The sequence below is a fragment of the Egretta garzetta genome, unplaced genomic scaffold, assembly GCF_000687185.1.
Source record: "Egretta garzetta isolate BGI_Z169 unplaced genomic scaffold, ASM68718v1 scaffold293, whole genome shotgun sequence".
In the NCBI taxonomy this organism is placed as follows: Eukaryota; Metazoa; Chordata; class Aves; order Pelecaniformes; family Ardeidae; genus Egretta; species Egretta garzetta.
In genome coordinates, this window is record NW_009259318.1 from 1,594,261 (window position 1) to 1,615,371 (window position 21,111).

The window sequence follows — 21,111 nt, forward strand, 5'->3', positions numbered from 1 at the left end:
GGGGGGGGGAAACAAAACAATGAAAAAACAAAAAAACCCCCACAAACCCACAACAATAAATCCACAACCTGTTTGATTGGGTTACACAAACACACATCTGTGGCATGACACGTTGAGTTCTTATTCATGGTATTTCCAAAGCTTTGTCTGTTTTATGATTCTGGTCTGGGTTTGTTTCTTTTCTTTCCCTCTTCCATTTAGTTAGCAGTTGCTCTATTGCTTTTTAACACCATTATCTATTTTGTAGTCTAGTACCCAATGCTACTTATTATTTTTGTGGATTTCGGATGTACAAATACAAATCCTCTAAGTCTGTACAGCTGCCATCTGCAAATATGCATACAAGCCTTAGGGAGTCTGCTTTCTCAGACTGTCGTTGCCAAGATATTTACAAATAAATGGACTAAATTAATCTCTCGTGTGACTCTTTTTGAAGCAAAAGATTTGGCCCAGTGTGTTTAAAGTAAGTAATTTTACCAAAAATTTTATAGCCAAGAATCCACAAAAATTACACTGGAGCCATTTATTTCAATACAATTCTCACAATGTACTTCTCAGCTCTTCAACTTGTTTGTTTGGTTTTTTTCTCACAGTTTCAGTTCCATAACTTTCTTTTCTAAGGGAATTAATAATAATAAATAACCCCACCTAGTCTTAAAACAGTTAAAACTTCTGAACTTCTTCCTTATCCCTTTCCTTCTTGCTGTGTTAAGTGAACCTGTGCATTCCATTGTTATCCGTCTGGCCTAACCTGATCAGACGCAATTTTTCATTTTCCAACATAATTTTCAACACTTGTACAGACTTCACCACCTCTGAAACAATGGTGTCCATATCTGTCTTAGAGACAAAGTTATCTGCATCTTTATGAATTTAATGAATAAAAGGTGAGCAAAACCTAGGCTCATAGAATCTTTTACATTGGAAAAGAACTTTAAGATCATCAATTCCAACCATCAGCCTAACACTGCCAAGTCCACCACTAAACCATGTCCCTAAGCACCACATCTACCCATATTTTAAATACCTTCAGGGATGGGGACTCGACCACTTCCCTGGGCAGCCCATTCCAATGCTTGACAATCCTTTCCATGAAAAAATTTTTCTGAATGTCCAATCTAAACCTCCCCTGGCACAACTTGAAGCCATTTCCTCTTGCTCTATTGCTTGTTACTTGGGAGAAGAGACCAACACCCACCTCACTACAGCCTCCTGTCAGACAGTTGTAGAGGGCGATAGGGTCTCTCCTCAGCTTCCTTTTCTCCAGACTAAACAACCCCAGTTCCCTCAGCTGCTCCTCAGAAGACTTGTGCTCCAGACCTCTCACCAGCTTCACTGCCCTTCTCTGGACACACTCCAGCACCTCAATGCCCTTCTTGTAGTGAGGGGCCTAATACTGAACACAGTATTCAAAGTGTGGCCTCACCAAGGCCAAGTACAGTGGAAGCGTGACTTCCCTGGTCCTGCTGGCCACACTATTCCTGATACAAGCCAGGATACCATTGGCCTTCTTGGCCACCTGAGCACACTGCTGGCTCATATTCAGCCAGCTTCCCACCAGTACTCCCAGATCCTCTCTGCTGGGCAGCTTTCCAGCCACTCTTCCCCAAGCCTATAACATTGCATGGGGTTGTTGTGACCCAAGTGTAGGACCCAGCACTTGGCCTTGTTGAACCTCATAGAATTGGCCACAGCCTATTGATCAAGCCTGTCCAGGTCCCTCTGCAGACCCTTCCTACCCTCAAGCAGATCAACACTTCCATGCAGCTTAGTGTCATCTGCAAACTTGCTGAGGGTGCACTCAATCCCTTAGTCCAGATCATTGATGAAGATTTTAAATAGAACTGCGCCCAACACTGAGCCCTGGGCAACACCACTTGTGACCGGCCGCCAACTGTATTTAACTCCATTTACCACCACCCTTTGGGCCCAGCATCCAGGCAGTTTTTACCTGGCAAAGAGCATGTCTTTACAGTCCACGGGCAGCCAGTTTCCCAAGCAGAATGCTGTGGTAAATGGTGTCAAAGGCTTTACTAAAGTCCAGGTAGACAACATCCCCGGTCTTTCCCTCATCCACTAAACAGCTCACCTTGTCATAGGGGATCAGTCCAGCAGAACCTGCCTTTCCTAAATCGATGTTGACTGGGCCTGATCACCTGGTTGTCCTGTACGTGCCATGTGATGGTGTTCAAGATGATCTGCTCCATAACCTTCTCCAGCACTGACATCAGACTGACAGGCCTGTATTTCCCTCGATCCTCCCTCCAGCCCTTCTTATAAATGGGTGTCACATTTGCCAACCTCCAGTGAAGTGGAACTTCCCCAGTCATCCAGGACTGCTGGCAGATCATGGAAAGTGTCCTGGTGAGCACTTCCGCAGATCCCTCAGTACCCTCAGGTGAATCCCACATATCCCCTATAGACTCATATGTGTCTAACTGGTGTAGCAGGTTGATAACCGTTTCCCCTTGGATTATTTATGGCTTCACTCTGCACTCTGTCCGTCTTCTGGTCTAGAGGGCTGGGTACCCCAAGAACAACTGGTCTTAGTATTAAAGACTGAGGCAAAGAAGGCATAAAGTACCTCAGCCTTTTCCTCGTCTTTTGCCACTATGTTTCCCCCTGCATCCAATAAAAGATGAAGAGTATCCTTAGCCCTGTTTTTGTTGCTAATGTATTTATAGACACATTTTTATTGTCTTTTATGACAATACCCAGATTAAGTTCTAGTTGGGCTTTGGCCCTTCTAATTTTCTCCCTGCATAACCTCATGCCAACTTTGTAGTCTTTCTGAGTTGCCTGTCCCTTCTTCCAAAGATCATAAACTCTTCTTTTTTTCCTGAATTCCAGCCAAAGCTGTCTGTTGAGCCAGGCCTGACTTCTTCCCTGCTGATTTGTCTTTCAGCACACAGAAACATCTTTCTCCTGCACCCTTAAGAGTTCCTTCTTGAAGAATTTTATGCCTTCCTGGACTCCTTTGCCCTTCAGGACTGCCTTCCAAGTGACTCTGTCAAACTGTGTCATGAACACACCAAAGACTGCCTTCTGGAAGTCCAAGATAGCAGATCTGCTGACCACCCTCCTTACTTCCCCAAGAATTGAAAACTCTAGCTTTTTGTGATTGCTATGCCCAAGACAGCCTCCAACCATCACTTCACCTGATGTAAATTTTGATTTTTGCTGAAGTACCAAAAGCTGACAGAAGAGTATACGATGCATGGCTTTTTGCTTAAGATGTCAGGTCAAGAGACGTGTCCATTTTGAGCATTATTCTTTAAAAAAGAGCTGGATCAACTAGAAAACGTCCATAAGGGAACAAAAATAAAGAGGCATCTAGAAAATGATTTAAGAACAGAGACTAAAAGAACAGAGGCTAGTTAATCTTAAAAAAAAAAAAAAGTGTGACCGAGAGATAGAATATTATGTTGAATTTTGCTGAAAAGAGGACAGAGGCAATGTCTTTATCTTTGAAAGAAAGAACAAGAAAAAATAATGAACATTTAGCAAGGACTTTTAAGTTAGACACTAAGAAAAGTTTATTAGCAGTACGGATAGATAAGTATTTGAATAGGTTGCCTAGGGAGGAAGCAAAATCTCCGCTGCTGGATTTATTTAAGAATAAATTAGACAAATATCTTTTCATAATGATTTAAGTAGAGTTGATCCTATCATGCACAAGGGATGGCCTCTCAAGGTCCATTCCAGCCTTATTTTTATGATTCCATGTTCCTAATTCTTCAGCTTGTGCCGAGATGCGTCTGGCACTCCTTTATTTGTCATAAACAAAGGATTCTTGCTGATCCCACAGTTCCCGTACACAAACTTTTACCACTTCAGATCTCTTCATCACAGGACCTCACAAATCTATAGTTTCTTTCACAGCATTTTGCAAATATTGAGCTAAACCTTAGGATTTTGTACTGCAAATGCTGAAGTTGAAATTCAGTAAAATTTGGTGGGTTCATCAAGTATGCTGCAGAGCCAAGAGTCTGCTTTCCAGCCTCTCAGTTTGTACCATAATTACTACAAAACTGCTGTTCTGCCAGGTAGGTATGACATTCCACACAGGACAAGCAGTAATTTCTGATGTGCTAATGTACTTGGTTGGCATCATAACTTACAAACTGTGAGTAGTGGGTTATATTGTGAGCATCATCCACTTCATAAATGGATAGAGAGTAGTGAGAAAGCTGAGAAACCAGAGGAAAAACAGGTGAGGTTATACATAAACAAGTCTGTCTCTCTTTTTGGTCAACTAAGGTAGAGCTAGAAGCCCCACTGGCTAATTGCAAAGCACTTAAAAATTGTTCTCAAGAAACCAACCCCTTTCGTTGCTTGCAACAGCTCTGTGGGTGAGTACCTAGAGCTCAGGATGATGTACTTATGGCATCATAGATGCAGCACAGACCTGGATGCAAATGTTGTTTATGTTACTCTGACATGTTACAATCATCATCACAGAGAATTTTTGTTATACGTAATGAAGTAGCATCTATATGAGAAAGTATATATCATTCTGTTATTACAGAGTATATATTCTGTATCATTCTGTCATACAATGGCATATGGGCATTCTTGGCAAAGAATGATCTGCTGTTATCTTATAATCCTTTTCAACATTAATTATTAAAATTAGAGTGCTGACCAGTAAGATATAGGTGATGATTACTTTAATGATACATTGGTACCCAAAACTGTATCAGTTATAGTAATTTAGAAAAACATCGCTATGAACTGCATTGGACTGGAGAACATTCATGAGAAATCTAAATATCAATGCATATCTTCAGATATAAAATAATTCATACAGTAAATTAGTACAAGGAGAGGAAACTTACTTCTTCTTCCTCCAGTCCAGTTAGATCCCAGAAGTAACTCAATCTCATCTGCAAACGTTTCCATTGTTCAAGAAACATAGTAGCTTTTAAAAAAAAAAAAGAAATTAAATTATAAATCCAATGCACTATGGTGCATGTTTGTGTTACTTATAAGCCCTAACTGATATTTGAATCCCATTGTGCTAAGTCCTTTATAAATAGACACTAAGAAACAGCCCCAGACCCAATTTTAAAGAAAGGACACAAGCAAAGCACAGAAAAAATAATTATTGTCTTTTTACAAATAAAATACAGAAAGATACAACATGGGTTGCCCAAAGGCACTGGTAAGTTCTTGCCAGAGACTGGAACTGACCCATATCTTCTGATATCCACCCCAAGAACATCATCTCTCTTAATTTACCATGAGTCATTTTATAATTCATGAGTACAAAGCATATAACAAAACAAAATCTAGGTCTAAATATTGGCCTGTGATGCTCTAACTGGCCAAACAGGTTTTGTGGTTTCAGTGTTTCTAATCAGTCAGAAACATGTGAAGAACGTAAGCGTAGCCTGCTACTGAAATAAATCATTGATAAGTAAACTAAGACCCTCAATAATATGTAGAAAATAATGTTCTTTTGAAATATATTATAGTGGTACAGTTGAATGGTTTTGCCCTGCATAGACATAGTGATTTTGTCCTAAAGGACTGGCCAGTAGTTCAGTCTCCCTTTTTTCCTTTTTCACTAGTATGAAGGAACAGATCTTGCACTGTTGTCTCATGTTTACAGTCTCCCAACCTTTCTCTCATAATTGCTGCTTACTTTAGATAGCCCTTTGCTTAGCTGCTCATGATTTATGGACTTACGGATTTATTAGAAATAGCACTTTTTACTCTTGACTTGTGGACACCTGTTTTCAGATGACTGTATCAATGCTAAACCAGTATATACCAACAAAAATATCCCACTATACTAATAAAAGCTATACTTATAAATAACTGTGGGCACTGTTTTCCATTTTCTTATGCTTCATTTCATGTTTTCGCTTGGTGAAAAGGGGACTGTAAAATAATGTTAGATCATAGCAGTATTTACATCTCTCTGAATATCTTGTAGATAGTTCCACACACCACAGTGGAGAATTTGATCCAATTTCCTTCGACTGTGTGTACACTTGGTGTGAGCTGTAAGATAACACTGAGAAAATTTAGAGTACTGTTAAAATAACCTGATGCTTACAACCACAGAATCTATTCCAAAAGTTAGCTGCAAATGTTTTCTGAACAGGTATCCTCCCATAATGTAAGAAATAATTATCATTTAAACACTTGGCAGGCAGTACACTGAAAGTAAATCCAGACATTAAGCAATTAAGTTGCTATCTCTGCTCCTTCCTTACAGAGGAGAGGAAATAAAAAAGTTATATTTAGCATGTTTTGAAAACTCAAGGGGTTTTAGATATCCTAAATACAAAAACATTTTTGTTGTTATAGGGTGTTATTACTCATTCCATTTTTTTCTTTTTATTCAAAAAGTCAGTTCCACATTTAGCTCTGTAATAACTTATTTGGCTAGATGCAGTAGCTGTTCTGAAATCAGCAAGTTTGCACTAACTTAACTAGCAGAAAAAAAATCTCATTATATTCAACTGTCCTTCTAATAAACACATCTGACAGCAGAAATTCAGCATCCCAGAACACCAGTGACATTAAGCTCAATTAGCCAGGCATTACTCTGCATTTTGTGAAAATGGTAATTTGCAAACAGTATTGCTGGAATCACAAAGACACTTTATAAGGCATAAAGATCAGCTAATAAAAGCATGATTCCTTTCAAGATACTTAGCATAGCAAGTCATCTGCCTCTTACAGAATGGCAGAAGGCAAGCAGGATGAAAGACTTCTTGTGCCCAACACCGTCGTGAAATTTAGCCAGCTCAAGTCACCATATTTTGGTCTTTTAAGTATACACTTGTAAGTCATAAGACATGCCAGTTTCCACATCACTATACTATATCCTATGAAAAAGCATTCAGGCAACATTTACTCAAGATACTGTGAGGCAAGCTGATTAGGTGTCTGAATGAGATCTGTCATTCAGCAGAATGAGCTCTAGATATAACCAGTACAGTCTCCTAGTAGTAAGGCAGCAAAATTTGGTGTAATCTAATACTTAATAGGCAAGCTGGGCAGAGTTAATAAAGGATACTTTATTTCACTTTGCTGTTCTTTGCGTGTGACGGCTGTATTTTCTTGCACTGACAAGCTCAGTTATCATGGTCCCAAGAACAGACTTTTCCAATCTGTGGAAAATATTTTTTGGAAGTAGCCTACAACTCAGAAAGAATTTTTTTATTCTTACATGCCTTTTTTTAAAAGCAATGCATAGGGAACTTTTTGTTCCTTTCTGTTCCTTTACAGATTCTACTAATTTATCTTGCTTTGCACATTGCATTGCTGATAATAAAATATATTTTTTTTTTGGATGAGGCTGCATGGAAGCGATCATTTGCATGGACGCAACTTTACAGTACAGAATCTCTGTCAGGAAAATACTATGTACCTATGAAAGAGTAAATGAATTGTCATCCATATACATGCTGTCCAAACAGTTACACTGAAACTTGGACAAGGCAGTGCATTGCATGCTTCATGGCAGCAGGTAAACTGTGACACCTTATCTGCCAGTCTACTCTGTAACTGGCAGCAATCTGAAGTAGGAAAATAAGTAATTGTGAGAGTCTATAAATTCATCATCTTTTGCCATTTCTCTCAGTCATAGTGCTTACATATTCTTTAACTTCTGCTAAAAGGTTTCCAGGAACTGGTAAACAAAATCTTCTTACTTCCATGATTTGTTCTGTCTGCAAGTTCCTTAAACCCCCTATGCTATCCATACCCAACACCAAGCTACCAAATAGTCATTTCTCAAACAAGCTGTAAAATTTTAATAGGGTTGCAAAGTGTAACACACTGATTGTTGAGGAATGGCAACAGTACAATAACGTATTTGCTCAATTTTATATTGATTGAAAATTTAATTTTGTGAACAGTGAATAGGGAAATAAAAAATCATTTTACAGTAGCAGTAATGCCTTTAACTTTCATAATAAACAAGATCTAGAGAGAATGAGGGCATAATACCAGCAATAATACACATAAGCACAGTATACTCACTTTTCAGGGCAGAGGTGAGGCCAGAAACAATAAGAATAATACTACAATGCATTCATTAGTGTTTATGAAGTGTTTTGATATCCTCAGTGAGACAGGGTATATTTTCCATTAAAGAAAACCAAGCTTGTTTAAATGGAATACTTTAGAACATATTATAATTAAAACAATAATAGTCCCATTGTTCTTGGAATCCCATAAAGTTTTGATAAAATTATGTGACTAAGTTGTCCCACATGGAAGTGCACTCTGTGCTTAAATTAAACCCTTTCAGCTGCCTGCACCATACCAATCCCCAAATACATTCCTGCCCCAAACGCAGAAGGTGTTAAAGGGACTGGCCATGTCAACAGAAAATGAAGAAATACATGGCAAAGCCTAGAAGTGCACTAAACAAGGCAGTAGAGGGAGAAAGGACATGTTTTTCTTCCTTGAACTACCCAACTCCTCTCCATTTATTCCAAAGCTTGCTGCTGACAGCAGAAAGTCTGGTAATCTGGCTTTCTCCATTCTCAGCACAGACAGCCCCTCACTGGCCCTCTGAGGCTTGCCAGCTTCATAAAGCCATATGTATCACATTCAACCTCATAGCACTTTCTTATATACAAGGCTTGTACATTGTACTACTGTGCATCACAGCTTTCATTTCTGTCCGTAGTCCAAAGATCAAATGATACTGTTAACATGCAAAGCAATACTCACCCCAGAGAGCCATGAAGATGGAGAATAAGACTGTGGCAGGGTTGTCAAATAAGTGGCTAGCTTGAGCGGTAGCACATGCAGAGCTGAGGTTCCAGTAGTCACAGAACTTGTCACACAGGGGGCACATGGTGAAGGTATTACGCTGATCACACATTTCTTTACTATGAATGACAAGTGCACAAGTCCTTAGGGCATTATTACTCGGAAAAGGGGGGATGTACAGTAGTGATATTAAGTAGCACCTCATAGCTATTACAAGGTATTTCCAACACACATAGCTCGAAGTTGCAGAGAACAGAAGCTGGTGTCTCTTCAAGGCACATTGTCATGTGAGGGAATGTTAAAATACTTGTAGGCACCTTACCAACAGAAAAAACAAAGCAACACAGCAACCAATCTAATCACTACACTGTATCAGTGAATTAGTGAAGACCGCATCAGTGAAGACTAAGGTTAACCACACTGAAAGAAAATAATTAAAACACAGTCAAAGTGGAATTTGCCATCTCTATGCTCAGTTACATTATTTGATATAGATCAGGTTTAAATTCATGAAAAAGAATTCTGAAGTGGCTGCAAAAGAACTTCTGTGCCCTTGACAAAACACACATTTTTAACATAGTGGCAGAAAAACGTATGTCAAATACCATGATACTTTCTGTATCAGTACTGGCCATCTAAGTCTGCATAAAAGCCAGAACCAGCACCCAGGCATGTTGGTCAGTCTGTGTCACAGACAATAAATCTGCGACACCATTTGCAAGATACACTAGGTTTTGTTATAAACTTACATATGTGCACTGAATTTAAAAGACTTAGGCTAGCCAAGAGTCTTTTTCTTAACAAGGATGTTATATTTCACAACATAAACTTTGAGATTCACCTCCACCCTGTATTTTATTTGTGAGGTAGTTATAAAAGCAATGGTTGTTTTCCCAGCATAGGGTTTTAACACCAATTCTCATCTGTACCACCATCTGCTATAAGGTTTTGGCTAAGTTCTTCAAGTGTGAGCAGGTATCTTTGGGTACCCATACCAATATGTTTTCAGGGTGTTCAGATATTGTGTGCACAGGGGTTTCAGGAAATCAGATACCTTTACATTTCAGGGTTCTAAGTATGAATGCTGAATGTGGATGCTGTACTCTTGGTCTCCATAGAGCCTTGTTTTCCTAGTACAGAGTACTAATCTAATTTTCACAAATTAAAAAAAAAAATAGGAAAAAACTTCCCCCCCCAGCAGTAAATCTTATAAAAACTAGAAAGCTTTCACCTCTGCCTCAGATATTCAGATGTTAAGTTGTATTTTCTTTCCCCTGGATTACAGCATTTGTTCAGCTGCCCTCTGGAAAATGTGAGATAAGAGATTTTCTTACAAATTCTAAACCCTTTTATTTTAAAGTTGTTCTTTTAATTCCTAGTCTTACTTGTTATGTATTTACTCAGTTTCTAAAAATCTTTAAAAAGTCATTATGACTACCTCTTTAACAAGCCAAACTCTACTTGACACTGCTGAATGTGCTTTCAGTTTTTTTCATAAGGTTTGTATGTGAAAGGCCTTCATACCTGCACAGTCTTACTCAGGTGAACTGAGTAGTGCAAAGCTCAAGTGTCCTTGCCAGGATTGTGACCTAAGGAAAGACTTGCAACATTGCTTCATTGATAGCTGATTATGATTGTTCCTATATTGACCATCATTAAAGAGCATTTTTTCTATGACTTCAAATGAAAAAATAACTATTCAAACTGTATTATCAATATGTTTAATTTTACATCATTTAAAAGGCATATGGCTGTTTCCAGCTATCGTATCGTTAATGCTCTCTTCTATTTCAAAAGGCAGTAGAGGGTGCTGCAGATACATCATAGCCATAAATCTCACTCCAGTGTAGATGTTAGCACAAGCTTTCCCACAGACAAGCAATGCCCATCAAGATTCATTCAGGTCAAGCTAAGAAAACAAACCCTGACTCAGATGTGTTGTTATTCATAATTTACTTATCAGTAATAATGTCCTGCTGCAGTGATCCACTTTGAAAGTTGCCAGTTCATCTGAGAGAATGCAGGAACTGCCACAAGGAGTGTGACCACCAGTACCAGTAATCCAGTATTCTGCCTCCACCAAAAGTCAGACATAGATGGCACAGAGAAAGTGTCCTTTTTTTGTACCGAGAAGCAAGCATTATCATCACTCTGACAATTTGGCAGATTTTGTTTAGTATAACACCCTCAGGACACATCACAAAACTATTTTATTTTTTTTTTTTTGTAAATGCCAAGAAGAGTACTGTGTATACCAAATACGCTAAATCTGCTAACTATTACTCACTTGTGCAAATAGCCCGATTTTACTAAGAAGAACAAAGTAACCCAAGAGTATGTGTATTTGTGTTAAGTTCAGTGAGTTCTGCACAGTGTCTTCCTGGGTGAGCATGGAGATATGTGCATTCATAAAAAGCAAATGGATGTAATAAAAAAAGAATTTACAATAATGCAGTAGACTCACTGAACGTTTCTGTTTCAGGAGCTGCAAGACTGAACAGCTGAATAGATGTGTGTCATTCAAATGTCTTATCTACTTAATGCATGTGTATTTCTAATGCTCACAGGGTTATTGATACATCACTGCTCTTCAAACATGTTAAAAGCAATTATTCTCACTAAGGATTACAGACAAAAGACACAGTCTTATAATTTTCAAGTAACAAATTATTGATCACAGTGAGGCTTACCTAGGAATGTCACTCTCAATGGTTATACATCCATAAAGAAATACAATAATCCCAACTACTGAAGATGGAATGAGGAATTCTGTATATAAACCGAGCCATGCAAAATAAAGTCCTATCTTTTCTCCAAAATACTTCCTGAAAAAGAAGAGAGGGAGGGGGGGAAAAAAAAAAAAAGCATGTGCCAAGGATATAATTTTCAAATGTGTTTTACAGCTTCTTACCAATCCCTGAAAGTTAAAATACTAATTGTCCAACACATGGATGAAAACCCTGAGTATCTTGAAGTCAGCATCACCAAATGAAGAGGGTGATTGGGCGGTTTGGATTTTCTGTTCTGATAAGTTGAAGACAGTCCTGTATCATTATAATACATAATATCTGCTAAGGGAAGACTGCGGCTTTTGCATCTCTGAAATGAAGTCACTGAAACACCCTTCACTTCCATTAAAAGTAGCAGAATTTCAACCAAAAGTTTAGCAGAAAACACTGGAAAGGATTCAGTTCCTCAGAAGGCTATCTAGGTATGCCATCATTCTTTGCCTCTGTAGTCCTCCTGGATTCAACTGGTGAGAGTCACGGAAATCACATTTACAGGAACATACTGACAACATCCTCTGATATCTTAAAAGACTAGTAATCTTGAATTGCTGTTAAAGAAGGAAGGTTTACTTGCACACTTAACACCGGCTTTTCAGAAAGAATAAATATTTTTTTACAAATTAACATTCTCTGGACAGCTGGTTTCAAAAAACCATTTCTGTTCTGAGGAACAGTCCACAGTAGATGTTGATAAATATGTGCTAGTACTCAGCCTAACATTTTCATGAATCACACTACAAAAAGTAAACTAAGCATAGATGAAACTCTCAGATCATTCCAAAATACTGTTAGGAGTGATTACAAATATTGCAAAACACCGAGAGCTTCAGAGACCTCAAGAACTCACTGCCACTAAAATGGGACTAAATTTAGATCAAAAGCAGCACGGTCAGAGACACTGCAGGAGCCAGAGAATAATATGGAGGAATGCTGGACAGAAAGCAGCTATACAGAGAGCACTGAGGGCATGACATTGCATTTGAATCAGTGAGACATACATTTACATTGTCATGGCAGAAAAAACAAAAAGAATGTCAAGATAACATGTCAAATAAAAGAAAGACAAGACTTGCTCCTCATTAAGGCTGAGCACAGTGCCACTTTGAGATTGATTCTGAACTCACACTAGGAAATTTTTACCCAAGCTTAGCACCCCAGATTTAAATGATTTCTAATCAAAATGGTTAAATAAGAATTTTGGAGGTCCAGGATTTCTTTTAACAGATATAATTCTATTCTGACAGAATTTAATGACAAACCTCCATGTCTGTAGTGTTGAGCTCAAGTACTTTCAGCAGCATAAACAAAACTGAAGTTTTCTATTCCAGAAGCTAGGTCTCAGGGCCGGGCTGCTCCTGCCATAGGAGAGCAGGGAGCGCAACCAAGGCAGAAAGCCATGGGACGAGACAAGCCTCCAAAGTCATTTCCAGATCGGATGAAAGGAGCAAGGGTAGCAACAGTAGGTTTTTGGTTTTGTTTTTTTTTTTATTACTACAGTTCCTGTTGCTGTTCTCACACCATCACAGCTGCAGCTAACTTCACATTACTAGGCTCTCACTTTGGAAAACAGGCAGTGTGGTCATGCGTAATTCAGTGTTGCCTTACATGAGTGCCTATACTTGCTTATGTCTATCCAACCTTGCTTATCCTTGAGGAAAGGCATGTGCAATCATAAAAGGAAAAACAGAACAAAAGCACTTTAAGGGGATACACAGACAACATTATTTTCAGTACTAGGGGATGCTATAACTTGGAGAATCAGCAAAAAAAATGAGGCAAATTTCAGGAATCTTCTGGGAAAGAAGTACAACCCCTACACATGACATCTGCAAGGCTACATAAGCAACAGACTGTATGAAGTATCAAACAGCACGAGTGGAATCATGACAGGGTGACTCAAATGGCAATAACTTAATTAACTCAGTAAATCTCTTTTGTTTCAGAAAGACAACTTGCACAAGTCAGAATGGGAATACTATTTGCAGTAACCAGTCTTTAAACAACATATATCAGCTTAGTAACGCCACATTCACACCACATCATAGTTTTTAAGCACCTTGGGACAATGGATAATCACATTTGCACAGAATATAAGGAAATGTGATTTTATACTATGTAGTATAGGTTATAAAATGATAAACATAAATATTTATGTTGCAAATATAATCTGAATACTGTGGGACTACTCTGCAGTCTGGCACGTCAGGTAATTTTGGAGGTAAATTTTAGGATGTAGTTTTTCTTTATTTTCGTATTTGTTGGTTTTTAAACATTTTTTGAATATGAAGTGAGAGAGGAAATACCTGATTAAAATATAGAAATATTTAGATGGTCTATAGCTTTTTTCCAAGCCTCCTGTGTGAGTCAACACACAGCAGCAATGGTCTTGGAGCAGCACAGGACATAGGGACACTCAGTTTGCTCTCAAGTTTCCTCCTGATTGGGAGGTGACATACCTTGCATTTGACAGTAAGTCAAACACCACTGAACACATCCTAACAACATGGAACAAGGAGGAGGAGAGGGGGGTTATCTGTCTTCTTACTCCTTCCTTATTTGTAGAGTTGGGCAACATTCATAGCAAGTACAGTGCTCCAAATAGGTCAAAGCAGACATGAAAAATTGTCCACAATGAACTCTTCTAAACTGTCTATTGTTTTGACAAAGGGCCACAAATTAGCACAGAAAGTGTTCAAATCCCAGAAGCATTAGAGTAAAGAGCAGTTGACCAGGGTCAGTGAAGTTGAAGCTTAGGGCTCATGAGGCTTCCTCTCATTTTTAAGCCTTCCAGTGCTAAATGCAATCTGTAACCTATAAAGCAAAGGGTTGTTATTTGCATCCATGCCAAGAGAAAGTGAGAAGAGCTCAACAATGTCCTGGCAGTACAGAAAAAAGCAGTTGCCAAGAAGAAAACTGCACAATGTTCTGTGGCTTAACTGTTTTGAAAAAGAAAAATAATTAAGACTGCTGTGCCCAAGCTCAGTCTACCAATGTGCCAGAAAGTGAAATAATCTAAGGAGAAGCAATTACAGTGCTTGCAAGCATGATGATAAATTTCAATCTGGGTTTATCAAGCTAGAAAAACACAGGGCATGGACATGTTCCTTCCTTTTTTGACATGTCCCAAGATCTATTCTCCCATTGCTCTGAATAGGAGTTAAACCTCTGGAAACACCTGTGACCACTTGTGACAGCATCTACTGCAGCTACAGCTGGATTCAGCGATTTTTGGCCCAGACCTTAAGAATACCGTGAGGCGGGTTTCTTACCAGCACCTCTCTAAAAGTCTCTCAAGACAGGCACACCAGCATAGTTTTACAAGGTTTGAAAGTGTTCCACCCCTACTCCAGTCAATAGTTTCATGTTAGCAAATTGCAATGCTATTTCACTTTGAATGCAGGATAAGTTTTCCTCAAATGTGGACATACTAGCCACAGACTATATTTTCACACTAACAAGTAAAAAAAATATAATGAGTGTAGTGAATGAAGAGGGAAAAAAAAAATATGTTCTTCAAGGGTAGAGTAAGATGTATGTCAAGAAATGGAATTTTTACAAGTTTTTATATATTTACACCAAGAGCTTGGCATCTTCACCCATTTACATTGGGATATAATCAGTCTTAGCTTATTATACTAAAGGAATAATTCTTGATTTATGTTGGCATGGACAAAGAGGAGTGGAGACAAGATTCTTGCCCTACCTCAGTAGCTAACTCACATCCAGTTCACATATAACCAGACAAAGCTAAGGACTAATCCTTTCCAAAGTATGCTCAAAGATGGTCCACTGCAGAGTCATACACAGAAAAGTATGCCCTCTGCATTGCTTGAGCTTTATTTCCACATTAACTATATTCTAATGTAGAGAAATGCCCCTTTATATATATATATATATGCAAAAAGGACAACAATTCATATCCAAAGCAAGGGTCAAATGGCTTTGATAATGAATGTGTACTGCTCCTATCAGAAGCAGCAGCAAAGCATTTTGTTCTGTGTGTTATTACAGTACAAGGTGACATTTTGTGCCTTTCACTTTGGAAGACTTTTGGAATGCTGGTAAAATGGCCATCTACCAAGCACTGAGTTCTCCTGAGCAAGAATCATGTCTTTGAGGAAAGATCTGGCCAAATCATCTATATCTCCTGCAGAAGCTGAACAAAAGTTGCACTTCAAGCAAATGATCAGAAACAGCATTAAAAAAACTACAACAATCACCACCTGTAGAATGTGTATTCCCCTCTCATGGCAGATTTAGAATAAGAAGTACTGAGAAGGACGCAGTGATATTTACTCTGTTCTCCCTGCTTCGCTCATATAACATTTGAACCAGACATCTGCAATGCACTTCTGTCTGTCTCGTTGCCAAACTAACATCAAAAAGAATAACTGATAATTAAACTCTATGCTTGCATGTTGGTCACGATGCTTCCATGCCAAGTTGTGCAATTTATAAATAGACTAAGATTTGGGGAAGGGAGGAGAAAGAGAGAAGGAAAAAACCTTTAGTTTTTGACTCTGTGAAAACAAGTGTGGGATACCTGGAATGTGAATAAAGCATGTGGTGCGTGACACATGCTGGAAAGAACTCTGGAGTCATTCAGGAACAAAGTTTAAAAAGAGAGGAAAAGACGATGTGGACACTGAGTCACCTAACAGGGAAATCTGTTCAAAACTCTTCAGTTTTTTAATTTCCATACCCTATTCTAGGCCAGCTCTTATTTCATGTTTACCACAATTCATTCCACTACCCCTATGATGGTGATAGTTTCTATGCAAAACTAAACTGATCTACAGCTACTTATTGGGCAGGCTTTCCCCTGTGCAAATGGTCAAACAAGTTATGCCTTCAAAATAAACCTATTTGCACAGATTGTGGACAAAATTCTGGTGTTTCCACTGTTGGGAGAAAGGACAAGCAGTCCCCTCAAAGTATAGTTTCATGTCAGAACATCTCTGCTACCAGAGCCAGTTTAAAAACTTTCTTTCCCTCCACAGCTTCCAGCCCAGGTGCGCATCCCCTTTCCGACCTACAGCAAGCCAGTTCACAGTGTCAGCCTGTGAAAAGCTGTGACAGGCCAGTGGAGAAAATGGCAACCTGTGGCAGAGGGTCAGGAACACAATTATTAATTCCGTCAGGGGTCTTTGTCACCAGAATATAATCTACCATTACACTGAAGGTAGAACAATGACTACACTTACAAACATAGAACTAATTTCTAGCACATAAGTTCAGAACACAGGAGATTTTTGCTTGTTTCTGAGACAAAAGTTCCCACCAAACTGAAGCTTCCATCTCAAAACTGTAGACTTATTTCAGAAAGACTGCTGAAGTATAGAGAAAACCTCAGTCACTATAACAGAATCAGGACATAACATTTCTGTATACCCCACCATTTCACTGCAGGTAGAGTAGCCTATGTCCAAACTTTTGTGGATTTGTCATTTTTTCTCCACTTGAAAATTTTCTCAGGGCAGGATTCAAGCATTTATTACAACCATCTGGGACACCTGGGTGGAATTACTGCTCAGCAGCAGCACTAAGGCTGCTGTGCATCCAGAGATCCTAGACATTTCTATGATATTTGTGCCTGACAGCATATATGCACATATTCTGTCCAGACAGTCCCAAGAAGAAACATATCAGTGCTAAATCCAGATATAAAGAGAGTGCACCAAATGGAGCAATATGGAAGCCAAGAAAGTCTCCTGGCAGAATACAACCCCCCTTGGAACAACTTGCCAAGAGACTGAAAAACACTTTTTATTAAAATTTTAAGAGGAGAAAAAAATCAGCTACAGAACCTCAGCTAAATTACAATGCAGCTGAGTCTGAGGCAGGAAAGAAAAAGTCCATTAGAAAGGCCAACCAGTTCTGCACACAGAAAACAAGGGAAGGAGCCTCTGTCCAAGGTAAGAGCACATGGCTTTCCCCAGACTGGAGAAAAAGATCCAAGGCTGTCCAGTAAAGAGTGATTATGAGGGTGTTTGTGAAAATAGCTGAATCAAACCCTAAATGCTGAAAGCTAGCTCTAACATTCATGTTTGTGTCCACATCTGCAAATGTCCCTCATTCTCTTTGGAACACTTGGTACCAGATCGGTAAGACCTGGAAACAAGTTCAGAGCCACAGCCTGGCTTTTGGTTTCTGTAAAAGACTTGACACCCTGTGTATTTTCTCTAGCAAGTAACACAGCAAGTCATCTGCAGTGCTTCTGACTGAGAGCATTCACAAAAACCAACAGAGAAACTATGAATTTGACCATTCTTGTCTGAAAGTAGAACAAAGCAGGATGCCACAAGAGACATTTAATCAAGCCCCTTTAGTTAAAGTTCTTGTTTGAAATAATTAGTTAATAAATATTTGCCATCTCCTCCAATGGCACCTGAAGTCTGGAGCCAAATGTCCTTAAATTACAGATTATACCAGTTATATTTCTTCCAAAGCACTGTGAAATATTACCTGTGACCTATTATAGGACAAAAAAACCCCAAAACACTGTCAAAATTTTTCAACTCCTTAGAGAACAGAAATTTTGAAATTCACTTACATGTAGAACTATGTTTTCCTCTTGGCTCTTAAGAAAAAATTACTATGCAACACAGTAACAGGCTACCTTTTAGGGAGAAGGTAATGTATGTGGAGGAAGGAAATATTCATGTTCTTAAATTTTAATTATTCAAAAACCTGAAAAAAAATATCTAGAATAAAAAAACACAGAATTTGTGTATTAACTGCACTTTAAAATAGTAAAATATCAAACCTTACGGCATAAAGAAATAAACCTGGGACAAGCCACTCACTGAGCTTCATAGATTCACAAGCCTTATTGCTTCCATTCCAAGAAATTGTCAGAATACAGCTGAAAGGGCATGGTTTGTGGTGATGGATTATAAACTGAAAGAAGCTTTTGTTTACTGACTGCAATACAAAGAACAATAGAAGCATAATAAGTACACATGTAACGTGACTGAGACAGAAAATAAGGCTGACTACCTACCAGTTGTATAAGCAAGCAACACGATGCTGGTTAGGCAGAAGCACTGTTACTGTGTTCTCCCCTAAATTATGGAAGAATACAAAGCTTCAGTGCTTCTACAGAGCATTTTGGATTTGTGCATGGCCTTTGTAAAGTGGACAGACCCCCCACAGTTAAAGAGACCTTTTATCAGAGCGCTAAACACAAAGAGAATGTGATTTGCAGGAACATAATAACAACATATTCATACATAGCACTTTAGGTGCAGTAACAGCAGTCCTTAACCTCCTGTGGTGTTTGAAAGTATTAAGCACCTGATTACATTATTCTGTTGATGTCTGGATTTGCCTGTCATGTTCTTTGCCTACAGAAGTTCTACATGTCTCTGAGACTGCAGCAGCCGCAGCACACCTTACTAAAGAGACATATTTTCAGCAAGAGTAGTAATGCAGTGTTTGTCCCATCACTTCTAAGAACTCCTGCATAAAACAGCCTACATACACCCAGTATCTCTCTTTAGCTTTCTTTACTTAAGTCTTTAGCATACTTTAGCATCCAAAACCATCGTAACCCTCCAAACGTGGCAAATTAAGAATCCATAGCAGGTAGCCTGGCTACCTGAGGCTGAATCAATAACAATGTAAGTCAACAGAGGTTACCTATGAGTAAGGGAGTACAGTTTCACTTCATAAACACCTCAGCACACCAAATGATGCTCTATGTAGGAAACAAATAAATTGTTCAGTTACACATATAACATTTTTTCTCATAATAAACTCTACAAGCTCCTACAAACAAGGAGTAACCTATCTGATATGCTACAGTGAACCAGCCTTTCTTTTAGACTGGAAGGGAGCTTACCTAGTCTTTTTCTTCCTTTTTTTTAACACCTATTATGACTTGGTTTTCTGGCTTTTCTTTACTTGCACATGAGATGTATGCCCAAGTTTTTACCTTGAACAAATGTGAGGTCACTGCTATCTTATCACTTTCCGAATCTTCAGTTTTCACAAGATAATTTGCACAGTTTTCATCATCTAGGTTAACATAGTTTGAAGCTCAAATACTAACATTTTCATAAATAACTTTGATTTATAATATTAGCTATTATGAAAGCTTTCTTGCTTTTCAAAGGAATGTAGCTAAGCCTTGCCACAGAGGCTGAATTAATTTCATGTATTTGCTTTTGTAAGTAAGTACTTGTAAGTACTCGCACTGTAAGTGTTACTACTGTCGGACACCATCTAGTGGCTAATCTCCAATAAAAGACAAGTATAATAAAATCTTTTTTAGTCACAGTATTACTGCACACCTTGAAATAGCAAGGCTTGCCTCCTGGCATTTTGAGACAAGAAGAGAGTTACAGAACTTTCTTGTTTAACTAAAATTTAGGCTGCTGGTCTTCAAGACTTCTGAGACTATGACAAATGGAAAGGCAAACAAAACACATTCAAATGCATCCTGCAAGTTAAAAGCATGCAAAAGTTTCTGGTTCATTATCTTTTAGGCCTTCGGGAATCCCAGGGCCCAGAGATGGGGGGAAAAGCTGGAGCAAGGAAGATGTAGCCTTGGTGGAAGAGGATCAGGTCAGGGAATACTTAAGCAAACTGGACATACATAAGTCCATGGGCCCTGATGGGATGTACCCACAATTTCTGAGGGAGCTGGCAGATGCCATTGCAAGGCCACTCTTGATAATCTTTGGCAATGATGGCAACTTGGAGAAGTGCCCAAAGACTGGAGAAAATTAAATGTCACCCCCATCTTCAAGAAGGGCAAGAAGGAGGACCTAGAGAACTACAGGCCAGTCTGCCTCACCTCAGTCCCAAGGAAGGTGATAGAGCTGCTAATCCTGGAAACCATTTCCAGGCACATTAAAGATGAGAAAATCATCAGGATTAGTGAGTATGGATTCACCAAGGGGAAGTCATGCTTGACCAACTTCATAAATTTCTGTGAAGAAGTGACTGGCCTGGTAAATGAGGGGAGAGCAGTGAGTATTGTTACCTGGAATCAGAAAAGCCTTTGACACTGTCTCTCATAAATCCTCACAGAGCAGTTGTTGATGTATGAGCTGGATAAGCAGACAGTGAGGTGCATTGAAAACTGGCTGAATGGCTGGGCCCAGAGTGTGGTGGTCAGTGGCACAAAGTCTAGTTGGAGGCCAGTGACTAGCAGTGTACCCCATGTGTCTATACTGGATCCTGTCCTGTTTAACATCTTTGTTAATGATCTAGATGATGGGTCAGAGTGTCCCCTCAGCGAGTTTGCTGATGACACAAAACTGGGAGGAGTGGCTGATACACCAGAGGGTCATGCTGCCATCCAGAGGGATCTCGACAGGCTGGAGAAATGGGATGACAGGAATATTGTAAAATTCAACAAGGATAAGTGCAAAGTCCTGCACCTGAGGAAGAACAACCCCATACATCTATATTTACTGGGGGCTACCCAGCTAGAAAGCAGCTTGGCAGAGAAGAACCTGGGGGTCCTGGTGTACATCAGGTTGAACATGAGCCAGCAATATGTCATTGCTGCAAAGAAGGAAAATGGTATCCTTGGCCACTTTAGACAAAGTATTGCCAGCAAGTAGAGGGA

At 39.1% G+C, this 21,111-nt stretch overlaps 1 protein-coding gene across 1 annotated transcript in view; it reads right to left on the reverse strand.

The window, feature by feature from the left end:
• ANO2 (anoctamin 2) overlaps positions 1-21,111 on the reverse strand; it is a 198,376-nt gene that overhangs the window by 109,934 nt on the left and 67,331 nt on the right. Inside the window, exons 11-13 of the mRNA XM_035892080.1 lie at positions 11,433-11,567; positions 8,701-8,861; positions 4,839-4,921 (exon numbers count right to left, since the gene is read on the reverse strand). Of these exons, the coding sequence (XP_035747973.1) occupies positions 4,839-4,921; positions 8,701-8,861; positions 11,433-11,567 (379 nt within the window). The remainder of the gene's footprint in view (positions 1-4,838; positions 4,922-8,700; positions 8,862-11,432; positions 11,568-21,111) is intronic.